Below are 15,462 nucleotides of genomic sequence, written 5' to 3'. Positions count from 1 at the left end.
AAATACATGAACTTAAGTAAAAAAAATTGTCCACTGGAAGCAGACAAACTCTTTAAAATCACTAGCGATTAATCCTGTGATAATGGCATCTGTCAACGGAGAGATAAGTATGGCAGCAAGTGACTAGACGGTCATTGAAGTTGAGATGATGAAAGTAGGAAAAATAAACAAGTGTAAGAATTTCAGCAACTTTGGCAAGCAGCAACTGGCTTGACGACAGGGTCAGAGGCCCTCCGAAATGTCTTGTCTTTTGAAGTGTTTTTGATATGTTGTATTTAGTAAGTCCCAAAGTATTTCCTAGGAGCAGTGCCTCTTTCAGCAGGATAATACTCCCCTCAAGATTGCAAAAAAATGTTTTGGGGACCATGTGAAAGAGTTCAAGGTGATGAGTTGTCCTCCAGATGTCAATCCATTCGAACATCTGAGAGACTAAGCACAACTTCGGTAAGTCCTCCCCGTGTTTGCGTGGGTTTCCTCCCACACTCCAAAGACATACAGATAGGGCATTTAAATTGTGAGCCCCAATGGGGACAGTGATGATGATGTCTGTAAAGCGCTGTGGAATATGATAGCGCTATTTCAATGAATAAAATAAATAATTTAATTAAATGTTTGAAAAAAAAAAAAATTCCAATCCAGGAAGGGCGCACCTCAAAAATTACAGGATCTGCTGCTAACGTGTTGGAACCATAAGACATTTTCAGAGTTTTTGTGGGGTTTGTGCTCTGCCGTGTCACAGCTGTTTAAATTTTGTAATGGGCATTAGTGAGTGTGTTACAATGTACGAGATTTATTCAGGACCTGTAAGGAGCCCATACATTTTAGCTGATTCATTACTGAAGAAACTAGAATGTATGGGCTCCTTACAGGTCCTGACTGCAACCCGTACATTGTAACAGACTCACGAATGAAGACACTAAAATATGCGGGCTGCCGTCGGGACCTGGAAGGGACCTGTATATTCTAGGCTCAACCCTGACAGGACAAGCTGCAGTTTGTGGAGGAGGTCCAAGAATGAGGTGAGTACGTTAGCTGCGATCACCGGCAGCTTCTCTTGTCACTGTACTCAGCGGTAACAGGAGTTGCTGCCGAGACACCAGGCTCACAGGAGGTGCGTGTAGCAGGCCATTGTGGGAGTGCACTTAGCAGAGCATTGTGGGCGTGCGTGTGTAGCACAGCATTGTGAGCATGCGTGTAGCAAAGCATTGTGGCTGTGCATGTGTAGCAGAGCATTGCGGGTGTGCGTGTACCCCAGCATTGTGGGCGTGCATCCAGCACAGCATTGTGGGCATGCGTTTAGCAGAGAATTATAGGCATGTGTGTAGCAGAGCGTTGTGGGCGTGCATGTGTAGCAGAGCCCTGTGGGTGTGCGTGTGTAGCAGAGCATTACGAGGCTGCGTGTGTAGCAGAGCATTGTGGGCGTCCGTGTGTAGGAGAGCATTGTGGGGGTGGGTGTAGCAAAGCATTAGGGCGTGCGTGCGTGCATGCGGAGTAATGCGGATGTGCGTGTTTAGATAAGCATTGAGGGTGGGCATTCTTGTAGCAGAGCATTGCGGGCGTCCTCGGTGACATGTTCCACAATTCAGGATCACTTTGCAATAACCAACAAAAATGGCTCTGCACTGTGATCCTAAATTTCCTCCTCCCTTATCCTTTTGGAAACACCCAGATTGGGAGGGGGAGGGGACATCACACACAGGAGAGCAGATTCTGCCCACTTTACTGCAGTTGTAATCTAGGCTAGTTTACACTTCGTTTTCAGCAGCTGCTCCCCCTAGTGTTTAAACGTGGAAAATATCAAACTTTTTAAATTATTTTTTCATATTTTACTCCATTAAAAACAAATGATAATATTTAAACAAGACATTAAAACATTAATAATTTACATTTTTTTCAGTTATTAAAAAAAAAAAAAAAAAAAAAATTGACGGCACCTTCCCTTTAATGGTGCTGTAATATCATTGGGAATTATATCCTTAAAATCAGGAAGTAAAAGTGGTTATGTGAACAACGGTGTAATCTGGTATAATTTGGTGTTGCCCTAGAGAGGTAAATGGCAATAATAAACAAATAAAAACAACTAATACAAGAGCAAAATAATTGTTTTGGAACAAATACACTAAAAAAAACAATAAACAAATCAAAATAAAACATAATTACACATTTACAGAAAAAGGAAGGATTCAAAAGATAATGCGATAAAATAAAATAAAATATATAAAACCTCATCTACGTTATGGTATAACGGCAACAACAAACTACTTTTTAGACATTGACAAAACCCAGCAAAAACACTTGGCCGCATTACCTTTAGTAACTTATTTATAGCCAAGAAGTCGGCTGACTGCTTCAGAACTGTAATCATTGTGGTAGCCAGAATCTCATGGAGCGTCTTGCTCTGCGGAGAAGAAAGCTTCTCTGTTTTGAAGACGTACTGCAAAAAATACACAACAATAATCACTGACGAAACTTCACAAAAAAGCAGCAAAAAAAAAAGAAGTAAACTTTTATATTTATAAATTGTAATGCAATTAATCAAGCTTATATGCTAACAAGCAATCTCCCATATATTAAAGGGAACCTGTCACCAGATTTGGTGACTATAAGCTGCAGCCACCACCAGTGGGCTCTTATATACAGCATTCCAGAATACTGTATATAAGAGCCCAGGCCGCTGTGTACAACATAAAAATCACTTTATAAGGCCGGAGTCGCACTTGCGATTGGAAAATCGGACCGATTCTCATGCTAGAAAGTAGCATGAGCTCTGTCCGAGTGTTGATCCGTGTGCAATGCAACAGCAATGCGATTCTGTGATTATTCTCTAGATTGTAGCCCATGTGCAATCTGTGTGTGATCCGTTTTTATTCTGAGCAGCTACAGTATGTCATCTGCCATCCAGCTCTGCTACATGGCCGCTGACAGCAGACACAGACAGAGCCACGCGATCAGAATGAACTCGGATGAACTTCACCCGACTTCATTGTCATCCTGCGGCTCTGTCTGTGTGTCGTGGCCTGATTTTCGGTCACCGGTGATGGTCTCACCGGTGACCGCAAATCCCCTGAGTGACTGAAGTGATCTGCGCGATCAACGGTGCCGTCACTGAGGTTACCCGCGGCCACAGCTGAAGTCCTCCCGCTGAGATCTGTGGCCGCGGGTAACGTGAGTGACGTCATCGCTGATAGCGCGACTCACTTCATTTGCTCTGTGGAGCTCACAGAGAGCGGTTGTGGTCTGTGGCCGCTCTCTGTCAGCTTCCGATGTAGCAGAGCGTCGCGGGACCTCTGTGGATTACGTCGGACCTGGAGGGGTATTTGGGGACTTTAATAAAGTGGTGAAAGAGGGTGGTTTTTTTTGTCATTTATTTCAAATAAAGGATTTTTGGATGTGTGTGTTTATTTTCTTTAACTTACAGGTTAATTATGGAAGGTATCTCAGGGAGACGCCTGCCATGATTAACCTAGGACTTAGTGGCAGCTATGGGCTGCTGCCATTAACTCCTTATTACCCCGATGGCCACCACACCAGGGCAATTCGGAATGAGCCGGGTACAGTCTCGGAACTGTTGCATCTAATGGATGATGCAATTCCGGGCCGGCTGCTGGCTGATAATTTAGGGTGGGGGGTAACGTAGGGCCCCCCTACTGACAATACCAGCCTTCAGCCGTATGGCTTTACCCTGGGTGGTCTGAAAATTGGGGGGGGATTGCACACCGTTTTTTTTAAATTATTTATTTATTTTACTGCACGATATAGACCTGCCCATCGGCAGCTGTGATTGGGTGCAGTGTGACAGCTGTCACTCAGCGTGGGGGCTGCAACCAATCATAGGCCCCAGTGGGCGGGGAAAGCAGTGAATACGTGATGGAATAATGAGTGGCCGGCTTTTTCAAAAGAGGAAAAGCCGCCGGAGCTTTGTGACAGCCGTGCAGCGCTGCGCTGCTGATCGGGGATCGATGAGTATGAGAGAGGGGGGGAGGGAGAGACCGACAGAGAGAGATAGAGACTGAGAGAGAGAGGCTGATCGACAGAGAAAGAGAGCGATCGACAGAGATCGACAGACCTCACTCATTTCCAGTGTTCTCTGCAACATGCGATAAATGTATTTAGAAAAACGGATTTCACTAGGATGGTGTGTGTGCCGTCATGTGACATCCTTTTAAAGGTTCATCTTACCTTTATAAAAGACCGAAGGTAGTGATCTAAACCTTCTTCATGGCACTTGGACACAATATGGAGAAGAACCCTTCAATGAAAACATGACTTTAATTACATGAATTGGAAAATACAAAGGATTATATATCATTAACCTTAATGGATATCTAAAAAAAGCCAATGCTACAGTATTTAAAGGGGTTCTCTGGGAATATATATAAAAAATGAATAACGGAAGAAAATGTCATTATAAACATATTCCTAAATACATATAATTAGCAAATCCCAATCATTTTGTCTAGGGAGGTGATCACCATAAAATTAAAATGGCCGCCACATTGTAGCACTGACAGAAACCTGTCCTAGAAGGTTAGGACAGATGCCTGTGAGCATGTGCAGTAGGACGCTCCTTTGCTGTAACCTGGAGATACATATATTGTGAATTATGAAGACAGGGCACACAGAAGTGAGCATGAATCTCATCACCTCTGCTATCTCCTGTACTAGTAGTGGAGCACATCTTCCTACATATGAAGGAGGGCAGAGCTTCTACTGCACATGCTCACAGACATCTGTCCTAACATAGGACAGGTTTCTCTCAGTGATTACTTCCCTAGACAAAACTATTGTGATTCGCTAAATAAATGTGTGTCGCCCAGGGAATGGGGTACTCGGTCCCAGGTAGTGTATCACTGGGGAATGTCACTTTGGTGGCCGTCCCGTGCCCTGGGGGCTTTTTTAAAAGGGGAATATTTACAGGGAGAATTATAGTCATTAGTGTGACGTCATCTGCAGGTTGTGGTTAGGTTGATGGCACCGCTGCTGCTGGGTTGGTTGTCCCTGGGGTTGGTGATAATGGCAGCTGTGGTGGTAGGCCCTCCGCAGGTAGGGCTGAGCCCAGTTATCTGTATGGTGGAAGTTCCGGAATAAGGGAGGCCACACTGGGGTTGTAATTAACAGTCTCTACGCACTCTTGACCCTCGGACACCGGTTCCAGTCCCTGGATAGCCAGTGCCAGCTTGGTAACTCGGTTGCTCTGTCCCCGGCACTCTCAGTGTGGTTGGGTCCCCGTAGCGTGGAACGTTTGGGGCCCGTCTGTCCCTTTTGTGTGGCAGTCTTCTTGTCCGTACGACGGGCAGAGTGGACCCTGTAGGGCTGGTCTGTGTCCCGAACCCTGATCCTTGCTTTACTGCTGATACCCCCGGATCTGTAGGTCAGTGAGGTCCGTGAAGGTCCCCTCACTCTGCAGGTATTTGCCAGGCCGTCTGAAACTGTCGCCTGACTGGGGCCCTGTGCCCCGTGCGTGCTCTGGTCCCAGCGGTACTCGGGCGTCCACTCTCCTATGCCCCCGGGTCACTGTTAAACGACCCAGCTCGAGGCACATCTGTGCACTTCACTGTACACTACTGTTCTGCCTACTATCCACTCCCACCAGGCTGTCTAGTCCCCTGGTCAGGCTCCGCCCTCTAGGTGGCCATCCCCCAGTGTTTGACTAGTCCATGCCCCCTGGTGTGTCATGGGAACTAGGATTTTAGTGTGTGTGTAGATGTTACTGACACTGGTGTTCCAGGTCCCAGGGGGTAGGCTCTGCATCTTTGTGAGTATGCAGTACCTAGTAGTGCCCTGAGTGGCTCTACAAATGTATTTCAGAATTTATTTATATTGACATTTCCTTTTAGTTGTTTAGTTTTTTTCCCCCATTTCCAGAGAACCCCTTTAAGTGATTCTGCTACTCAGAAAATCCACAGGTGTCTTTTTGCAGCTTCTCTGAGGCACTAAATATCATGGCCTGCCTATATATGAACTTCTACAGTTATCCTTGCAAGTTCTGACCACCACTGTGCAGGGACTTGGATATGCAGGTAGACTAAAAAAAGAGACTACAAGAAGCCGGATGTGGCAGAAGCAGACTAGTCTCATCTCTGTTTATGGTCCTCAGTCAGACCTTTAAGCTATATTTTCTCTGAATCGTACTACCAGGATCTGATTGTTGTGGGTGTTGTATGGGCAGCTGTCACGGGTGTGTCACAGGTGACAGACAATCATATGGTTTCTGGCACTAGAAGGTCACAGCGTTTGGCTGCGCAAAATACTCCATGACTTTCTACTATTCCTGCTGTTAGTATTCATTGTACTAGGTAACTTTCCTGCTGGGTTTTCATCTCTTCCCCTTTAAGACCAAGCAGAGCTCTCTTTCCATCCAAATGCTGATTATCAGTATTCTCATTGTGCTCAAATACTCCCATCTTCCCTGGACTGGTGCTGGTGATATTATTCAGTTTATTCAAGCTCTTGTTGCAAGCAGGTGGCTTGTACTCCTCTGTGGTATCAATGCTGAAAACTTTCTGGACTTCTACCTGAGTCATCTGTGGATAAGTAGTTTTCATCTCTTCCCCTTTAAGACCCAGCAGAGCTCTCTTTCCATCCAAATGCTGATTATCAGTATTGTCAATGTGCTCAAATACTCCCATTTTCCCTGGACTTGTGCTGGTTATATTATTCAGTTCATTTAAGCTCTGGTTGCAAGCACGTGGCTTGTACTCCTGTGTAGTATTGTTGCTGCAACTTTGCTGAACTGCTGCCTGAGTTATCTGTAGATAAGTAGTTCATGCACTTTTCCCCTGTGTGTCCTCCTTGTTGTCTTTTTTTAGTGTTTAGTGGGGTTGACGTAGAGCTCATCCCATCTGTTTCCTATTTAGGGCCCAGCACTAAGATCAGGTATCCGGCTCAGCGCACAGGTGATAACTTATCTAGGGTGGTGAGGAACCCCAGGGACCAGCAGTAGGTTTGGTTGAGGGGTCACCATCTCTTCCTTCCCTAGACATAGAGTTTCCCTTCCCATTCGCTTGGTACTTCCCCGTACCTAGTGTGACAGCAGCATAAATGAAGTGACAGCTTCTCTTTAAACTTTTGTCCCTAACTTGATGGCTTCTAACACTGACAGAATAAATGACCTGGATTCATTAGGAATGTTTTAGATTGGTTTAAAAGAAGTTGAAAAGGAGCTATAGTGTCTAAAGGGAGTATATCAGGGTAAAATGACTGTTCAGACCCAGCACATGATGTGACTGATAAATTCCCATTTACTTGTTTCTCATTTATCTCTGCCCTTCTCTGGCTAGTGCAAAACCACAGCTGTCAATCAAGAAAGCAGGAGGTGGAGATAGATGTGAAACAAGTAAATAGGAGGATGCACTAAACTTCTTGACCACAATTAGCTCCTGAGCTCAGTTTGAACAGTCATTTTGTGCCCACAGACTCCATTTAAAGGGAATCTGTCACCAGGTGTTTGCTCCCTCATCTGAGAGCAGCATAATGTAGAGACAGAGACACTGTTTCCAGCGATGTGTCACTTACTGAGCTTTTTGCTGTCATATTGATAAAATTAATATTTTCTCTGCTGCAGATCTAGCAGTTATACAGAGCTCATGAATATTCCGTACTGCCTGCAGCACGCCAAGTAGTCCTGTAATGATAATCTATTGCTGATTAAACAGTGATTTTATAAAAGCTACACTAAGCAGCCCAGTAAGTGACATATCGCTGGAATCAGGGTCTCTTTTCCTTCATGATGCTGCTCTGAGATTAAGTGGCAAAAACCTGGTGACAGATTCCCTTTAAGTGTTGAATACTTTTTCCTTTATGTTTTTTTGAACAATAGCCTGGCATGACATAGGACACTAGTGAAAGATATTGGGCTATATCTAAAACATTTCTAAAATCAGACTTTCTTACAATGGTGGTTGTCCGTAACCAATACTGGAGGGAATCTGAACAATTTTAGTAAAAGGAAATGACAAGATGCATTAATAGTGTAAGACATTTTTCCACTAGATGGCAGACTTATTGCACTTAATACAGACATAACATCTAATTCCAAGAATATCTACTATCGCCATAAGGAAAGAACACTTACAAAGTACAATTTAAAGCTACTTCGTCTTCAGTGAAAAGTGAGGTCAAAACTTGAAAAAGCTGCATGAGAGTTACAGGTAAGAACTGGACCATCACGTGGACCTCCATGGCATGCAAACACTGCGAGGAATAATATGATAAAAAAACCATTAATGATGTAATACATATAAGTTTCCACTAGATGGCAGAAATGGTCAATTTTACAGATAAATATTTCGACAGACAAAAAAGTAAAATTCACTCACTTCCATTCATCTTAATTTGAGAAACCAAGACCATAAAGAAAAAACTCTGGTCAATGATATCTTACAAAAGTAAAAATAAGTGTTTTAGAGAACCTACATAAATATTATTATTATTTTTTTTTAATTACTTACAGGTATTTTGTAAAACAGGGATTCAATGGACAAATAATAATAATGAAGGGAATTTTGTTTACTTACCGTAAATTCCTTTTCTTCTAGCTCCAATTGGGAGACCCAGACAATTGGGTGTATAGCTATTGCCTCTGGAGGCCACACAAAGTATTACACTTAAAAGTGTAAGGCCCCTCCCCTTCTGGCTATACACCCCCAGTGGGATCACTGGCTCACCAGTTTTAGTGCCAAAGCAAGAAGGAGGAAAGCCAATAACTGGTTTAAAGACCAATTCAATCCGAGGAAACATCGGAGAACTGAACCATACCACATGAACAACATGTGTACCCGAAAAAACAGAAAAACCCAGAGAAAACAGGGCGGGTGCTGGGTCTCCCAATTGGAGCTAGAAGAAAAGGAATTTACGGTAAGTAAACAAAATTCCCTTCTTCTTTGTCGCTCCATTGGGAGACCCAGACAATTGGGATGTCCAAAAGCAATCCCTGGGTGGGTAAAAGAATACCTCATGATAGGGCCGTCAAACGGCCCTCTCCTACAGGTGGCCAACCGCCGCCTGAATGACTTATCTACCTAGGCTGGCGTCTGCCGAAGCGTAGGTATGCATCTGATAATGCTTGGTAAAAGTAAGTAGACTCGACCAGGTGGGCGCCTGACACACCTGCTGAGCCGTAGCCTGGTGCCGTAATGCCCAGGATGCACCCACGGCTCTGGTAGAATGGGCCTTCGGCCTTGAGAGAACCAGAAGCCCAGTAGAACTGTAGGTTTCAAGAATTGGTTCCTCGATCCCCCGAGCAAGGGTGGATTTGGAAGCTTGCGACTGTTTACGCCGACCAGCGACAAGGACAAAGAGTGCATCCGGGTGGCGCAGGAGCGCCATGCGGGAAGTAGAACCTGAGTGCTCTCACCAGAACCAACAGATGCCAATCTTTCTGAAATTGATGGACTGGACGAGGACACAAAGAAGGTGAGGTGATATCCTGATTGATATGAAAATGGGATACCACCTTAGGGAGAAATTCCGGAATCGGACGCAGAACTACCCTGTCCTGGTGAAGGACCAGGAAGGGAGTTTGTATGAGAGCGTTGCTAGCTCGGAAACTCTCCTAAGAGACGAGACCGTTACTAGAAGGCCACTTCCCGTGAAAAACGGGAAGGGAGACATCCTTCAAAGGCTCGAAAGGCGGCATCTGGAGAGCAATTAGAACCTTGTTCAGATCTCAGGGCTCTAACGGCCGCTTGTACGGAGTGCTGAGAAGACAAACTCCCCGTAGGAACGTGCGTACCTGAGGAAGTCGTCGTTTCTGAAAAAATACAGATAGCGCTGAGACTTGTCCCTAAAGGGAACTGAGCGACAACCCATTTTCCTACCTAGATTGCAGGAAGGAAGGAAACATAGACGATGCAACCGGCCAGGGAGAAACACCCTGCGCCGAGCACCGAGACAAGAACATCTTCCACGTCCTGTGGTCAATCTTGGCGGACGTTGGTATGCTAGCCTGTCTCATGGTGGCAACCACGTCCTGAGGTAATCCTGACGACACTAGGTTCCAGGACTCAATGCCACACCATCCGGTTGAGGGCCGTAGAATTCAAATGGAAGAATGGCCCTTGAGACAGCCAGTCTGATTGGTCTGGTAGTGCCCCCGGTTAGCCTACCGTGAGGCACCACAGAACTGAGTACCACAACATCCTCGGCCAATTTGTAGCGACGAGGATGGCGCGGCCGCAGTCGGTCTTGATCTAGCGCAGTACTCTGGGCAACAATGCCAGAGGTGGCACCTAAGGTAGCTGGAACTGCGACCAATGCTGAACTAAGGCGTTTGCCGCCAGAGCTCGATGATTGTGAAACCGTGCCATGAAGCTGGCACATTGTTGTTGTGCCGTGACGCCATTAGATCGACGTCCGGCCTCTGTCAGCGGCGCCAGATCTCCTGAAACCCGTCCGGGTGAGGAGACCATACTCTTTCGGCCACACCTCAGCGACTTAGGAAGTCAGCTTCCTAGTTTCCACACTTGGGATGTGAATTGTGGATATGGTGGATGCCGTGTCTTCCACCCACATCAGAACCTGCCGGACTTCCTGGAAGGCTTGCCGGTTGCGCGTTCTTCCTTGGTGGTTGATGTATGCCACCGCTGTGGAGCTGTCCGACTGAAGTCGGATATGCTTGCTTTCCAGCCGCTGTTGGAAGGTTTGTAGGGCAAGATACAGTGCTCTGTGTTCAAGAACATTGATCTGAAGGGTGGACTCTTGCTGAGTCCACGTACCCTGAGCGCTGTAGTGGAGAAAAACTGCTCCCCACCCTGATAGACTCGCGTCTGTCGTAACTATCGCCCAGGATGGGGATAGGAAGGACCTTCTTTTTGACCAAGAGGTGAGAAGAAGCCACCACCGTAGAGACTCCTCGTCCCATTGGCGGAGAATGTCCCATTGTAGTGGACGCAGTAAAACTGCGCGAAAGGAACTGCCTCCATTGCTACCATCTTACGTAGGAAGTGCATGAGGCGTCTCAATGTGTGCGACTGGTTCTTAAAGAAGAGCTTGCAGCCCGTAGTGAATGCTGTTTGTCTAGCGGAAGCTTCACTATCGCTGAGAGAGTAAGAAACTCTATGCCTAGATATGTTATCGATAGGGTCGGGGTCGGATCTGACTTTAAAAAGTTGATGATCCACCCAAAACTCTAGAGAGTCTCCAGCGCAACGTTCGGGCAGTGTTGGCATGTTTCCTAAGAGAGTGCCTTGACAAGTAGATCGTCTAAATACGGGACCACAGAGTGACCCTGAGAGTGCAGGACTGTGACTACTGCTGCCCTGACCTTGGCGAAGACCAGTTGGACTGTCGCTAGCCGGAAGGTAGAGCTACGAACAGAAGGTGTTCGTCTCCTATAACGAAGCGTAGAAACGCTAGTGCTCTGGATCAATCGGCACGTGTGGATAAGCATCCTTGATGCCTAATGATGCTAGGAAATATCCTTGGGACCTTGAGGCGATGACATGGCGGAGGGATTCCATCCGGAACCGCCTGGTGTCCACGAGCTTGCTGAGCATTTTTAGATCCAGAACGGGACGGAACGGCCCGTTGTTATAGGTACCGCAAAGAATTTGGGGTAAAAACCGTGACCTTGTTCCTGAAGAGGAACGGGGGTCATCACTCTTTCTGCCTATAGAGTGCACCCTGTTTGCAGAAGAGCAGCGGCCCGGCCGGGAGGTGGAGAAATTCTGAAGAATCGAGTTGGAGGACGAGAAGTGAGCTCTATCCTGTACCCGTGAGACAGAATGTCTCACACTCAATGGTCATTGACCTATGGCAGCTAAATATCGCCAAGGCGGGAGAGCCTGCTACCGACTGAGGCCGCAAGTCATGAGGAAGCCGCCTTGGAAGCGGGTTTTCAGACTGTCGCTTTTTTGGGCGAGACTGAGCCCGCTAAGAATCTTAGCTCCTCTTAGCCTTTTGAGTCCACATTGGACGAGGAAAAATGGGACCTGCCCGAGCCTCGAAAAGGCCGAAAACCCCGACTGCCTCTTGCTCTGTTGGGGTTTGTCGTGTCCGGGCTGAGGAAAGGATGAATCCTTACCCCTGGACTGTTTAATGGTTACATCCAACGCTCACCAAACAGTCGGTCAGCAGAAAAAGGCAACTGGTTAGGCAACCTTTTTTGGAAGCAGAATCTGCCTTCCATTCACTTAACGAGCAGACCAGGCTCTGCTTAAAAACACGGAGTAGCGGAGGCTACCGCCGCACGGTTCGCAGAGTCCAGGACAACCTGAATCGCGGAAGAAACAAATGCAGACATTTGAGAGGTTAAGGATGCCACCTGCGGCACAGATGTACGTGTAACCGTGTCAATCTGTGTAAGACAAGCTGAAATAGCTTGGAGTGCCCCAAGGGAGAGAATGCCGGAGCCAACGGTGCGCCGACAGCCTCATAGATGGCTTTCGACCAGAGATCCATCTGTCTGTCAGTGGCATCTTTGAGTTTGCAGTTCCATCTCCCACTGCAACTATGGATCTAGCTACAAGCCTGGAGATTGGAGGATGCCGCTCGGGACATTGGGTCCAGTCCTTGACCAAGTCAGGGGACAGGGATAACGTGTATCCTAAGCCGTTTGGAGAAGCGCATATCTGGATAAGCGTGGTGTTCCTGGACTGCCTCTCTGAAGGCAGAGTGGTCCAGAAAAATACGTGAAGCTGACTCCTCCACTGGAGGAGCTGTGAGAAATAACCCACATTCTATAGATGGACGCTATAAGATTATTTACTATGGCGTCACAATCAGGTGTATCCAGATTGAGAGCGGTCTCAGGATCAGAATCCTGAGCCGCTACTTCCGCCTCATTACACAGCGAGTCCTTCTGTTAGGACCCTGATGAAACCGAGGCCGCTCATAGCGAGCCCGCTTAGGCTGTCTGGGACTGACGTCCGTGCAGAGCCGTGACTCTGGGATGCGTGTGACATTCCCGGAGCTGTTAGTTATTCACACTGAGGGGGGCCATGGATCAATGATTCAACAGTGCCCATATTGTGAGAGACATGTCCGGACTGCTAGGCTTCTAGTATCATAGCCATAGTCTCAGAAAAACTGTCAGTAAATACTGCAGACACCGTCCTCATCCCCTGGCCATTAGTGCATACAATGGGAGTCTATGTAACCTGCCGGCCGTATAGCCGTACATGCTGTACCAGCTGTATAGAAAAACATGTGGTTCTGCACCTTTGTTTTACACAGAGAATATGCTGATAACTCCTCCGCATAATCCAGGAGGGTATATACAACGTGCGACCAAACAGTGCAATGTATATAGTACAAGCATATCTATAAGTGCACTTCTGCACTAGTGGGGTTAGCACCACAGGTGCTGCTTAACGCCTGTTGCAGCGATTGTGTGACTATCAGAATGCCAGGGTCTTCCACACTTGTCTCTGTATCGTACAGAAACTGACACTAATGGCTGCCGGCGTCCTTGTAGAGAAGGAAGCCGTGGGCGTGCCTGAGAAAGTGCGGGAATCCGGATTCACAGTGCACACAGTGAGAGGGGTGGAGTATGCAAAACATACTCCAGCTCTCAGCGCTGCTCTATGCAGCGTCACGCCCCTACCCTGACTGTCAGGGCTGTGGGCGGTAACGAAGGGAGACTAGGCCCAGAAGCCGGGGACTCGAGTTATCAGCGCGGCCGCCGTAAAAGCGCGGGCCGCGCTGAAGTCCCCGGCGCACCACAAGTGCCAGCCGCGCCGCTGCCAGCGGCCGGCGCGACCGATTCCTGGAAGTGGCCAGCGTCCCGCCCCTCTCCTGACTGGCAGGTCTGGGGGCGGGAACGAACGGAAGCAGGCCGCAAAAGCCGGGGACTCTAGTTATCAGCGCGGCCGCCGTAAAAGCGCAGGCCGCGCTGAAGTCCCCGGCGCACTACAAGTGCCAGCCGCGCCGCAGTCCCAGCGGCCGGCGCGACCAATTCCCATAAGTGAGCCTGCTTCAGCGAAGCTGAATGAGGCCATGGCACAGGCGCCGCAGCGCTGATGTCCCCCGGCGCACTACAACACCCAGCATGCTGCGGTGTGAGCGCCAAATGCACGGGGACACAGAGTACCTTGAGGAAGCAGGGCCATGTCCCTGATGTACTCCGCTCCATCCAGCATCTTCTCCAGGGGCTGTAGATGGAGCACGGTCTCAGTGCCTGGAGACCGGTAAATCCCACTTCACCCAGAGCCCTGTAAAAAGGGATGGGGAAGGAATCAGCATGTGGGCTCCTGCCGCCGTACCCGCAATGGGTACCTCAACCTTACAAACACCTCCGACATACAGTGGGGTGAGAAGGGAGCATGCTGGGGACACTATATGTGTCCTCTTTTCTTCCATCCGACATAGTCAGCAGCTGCTGCTGACTAAAAAGTGGAGCTATGCGTGGATGTGTTGCCTCCTTCGCACAAAGCACAAAACTGGTGAGCCAGTGATCCCACTGGGGGTGTATAGCCAGAAGGGGAGGGGCCTTACACTTTTAAGTGTAATACTTTGTGTGGCCTCCAGAGGCAATAGCTATACACCCAATTGTCTGGGTCTCCCAATTAGGAGCGACAAAGAAAATAATTTTATTCATTTATATAGCGCTATTAATTCCACAGCGCTTTACATACATTGGTAACACTGTCCCCATTGGGGCTCACAATCTAGAGTCCCTATCTGTATGTTTTTGGAGTGTGGGAGGAAACCGGAGAAAACCCACCCATACAAACTCCTTGCAGATGGTGTCCTTGTTGGGATTTGAACCCAGGACCCCAGCGCTGCAAGGCTGCAGTGCTAACCACTGAGCCACCGTGCCGCCCTGACAAAGAACAGTCATTTCTTTAGTAAAGCTATGAGAACACGCTGGAGATTTGGTGCAAAACTTTTCTGCATGAAATTTGCACCTTCTGGCAGAAAAATGCACCAAAAAAAAGAATGCATTTTGGTGCGCTTTTGTGCCATGCGTTTTTTTAAGAAGTCAATGAGTGGAAGGGCTACAAAACGCAGAAAAAAAGCACCAACAATTGACATGCTGCAGATTATTTTCTGCACCAAATCTGCAAGGGAAAAAATAAAGAACAAGCACACAGCATTTTGGATTTCTCACTAACTTTGCTGGTATAAAGATAGACATGCAGATTTGGGACACAATCTGTACCAAAACTGCACTAAAAAACGCATCGAAAACGCACCATGCGCACAAGGCCTAACGCTCCAGCAGCCCAGACCCTGCACTAGAGATTACAGAGTGTAACAATTTTTCCTGGAAAAAAGCTCAACATTGGGTTATCATTGAATTGCTTTTTTTTTTTACCAGCAAAAGGGCTGTGAATATAATATGGGAGTCTGTGGACAACTAAAAAAACCCCCTATCCATTACATTTTTATTGGCTGCCAAGCACAGGCTTCTATAAATCTATAAATCTTTTCAATAGCATTACACCTGTTTGATCTCTGACCTTTAGGTTAATGTCACAGGGAATAAGTGTCCATCAGGGTCCGGTAGCTAAATAGGAAAGG

The 15,462-nt window shown here is 47.3% G+C and overlaps 1 protein-coding gene across 4 annotated transcripts in view; it reads right to left on the bottom strand.

Moving 5' to 3' along the window:
* DOCK11 (dedicator of cytokinesis 11) overlaps window positions 1-15,462 on the bottom strand; it is a 449,693-nt gene that overhangs the window by 231,917 nt on the left and 202,314 nt on the right. For all 4 annotated transcript variants that reach the window (XM_075323721.1, XM_075323722.1, XM_075323724.1 and 1 more), the window contains exons 24-26: window positions 8,075-8,193; window positions 4,180-4,249; window positions 2,309-2,434 (exon numbers count right to left, since the gene is read on the bottom strand). In XM_075323721.1, coding sequence (XP_075179836.1) covers window positions 2,309-2,434; window positions 4,180-4,249; window positions 8,075-8,193 — 315 coding nt within the window. The remainder of the gene's footprint in view (window positions 1-2,308; window positions 2,435-4,179; window positions 4,250-8,074; window positions 8,194-15,462) is intronic.

The sequence above is a fragment of the Anomaloglossus baeobatrachus genome, chromosome 9 (assembly GCF_048569485.1).
Source record: "Anomaloglossus baeobatrachus isolate aAnoBae1 chromosome 9, aAnoBae1.hap1, whole genome shotgun sequence".
NCBI lineage: Eukaryota > Metazoa > Chordata > Amphibia > Anura > Aromobatidae > Anomaloglossus > Anomaloglossus baeobatrachus.
The sequence above is the reverse complement of the archived record's forward strand: the minus strand, read 5'-3'. Positions and strand labels throughout refer to the sequence as shown.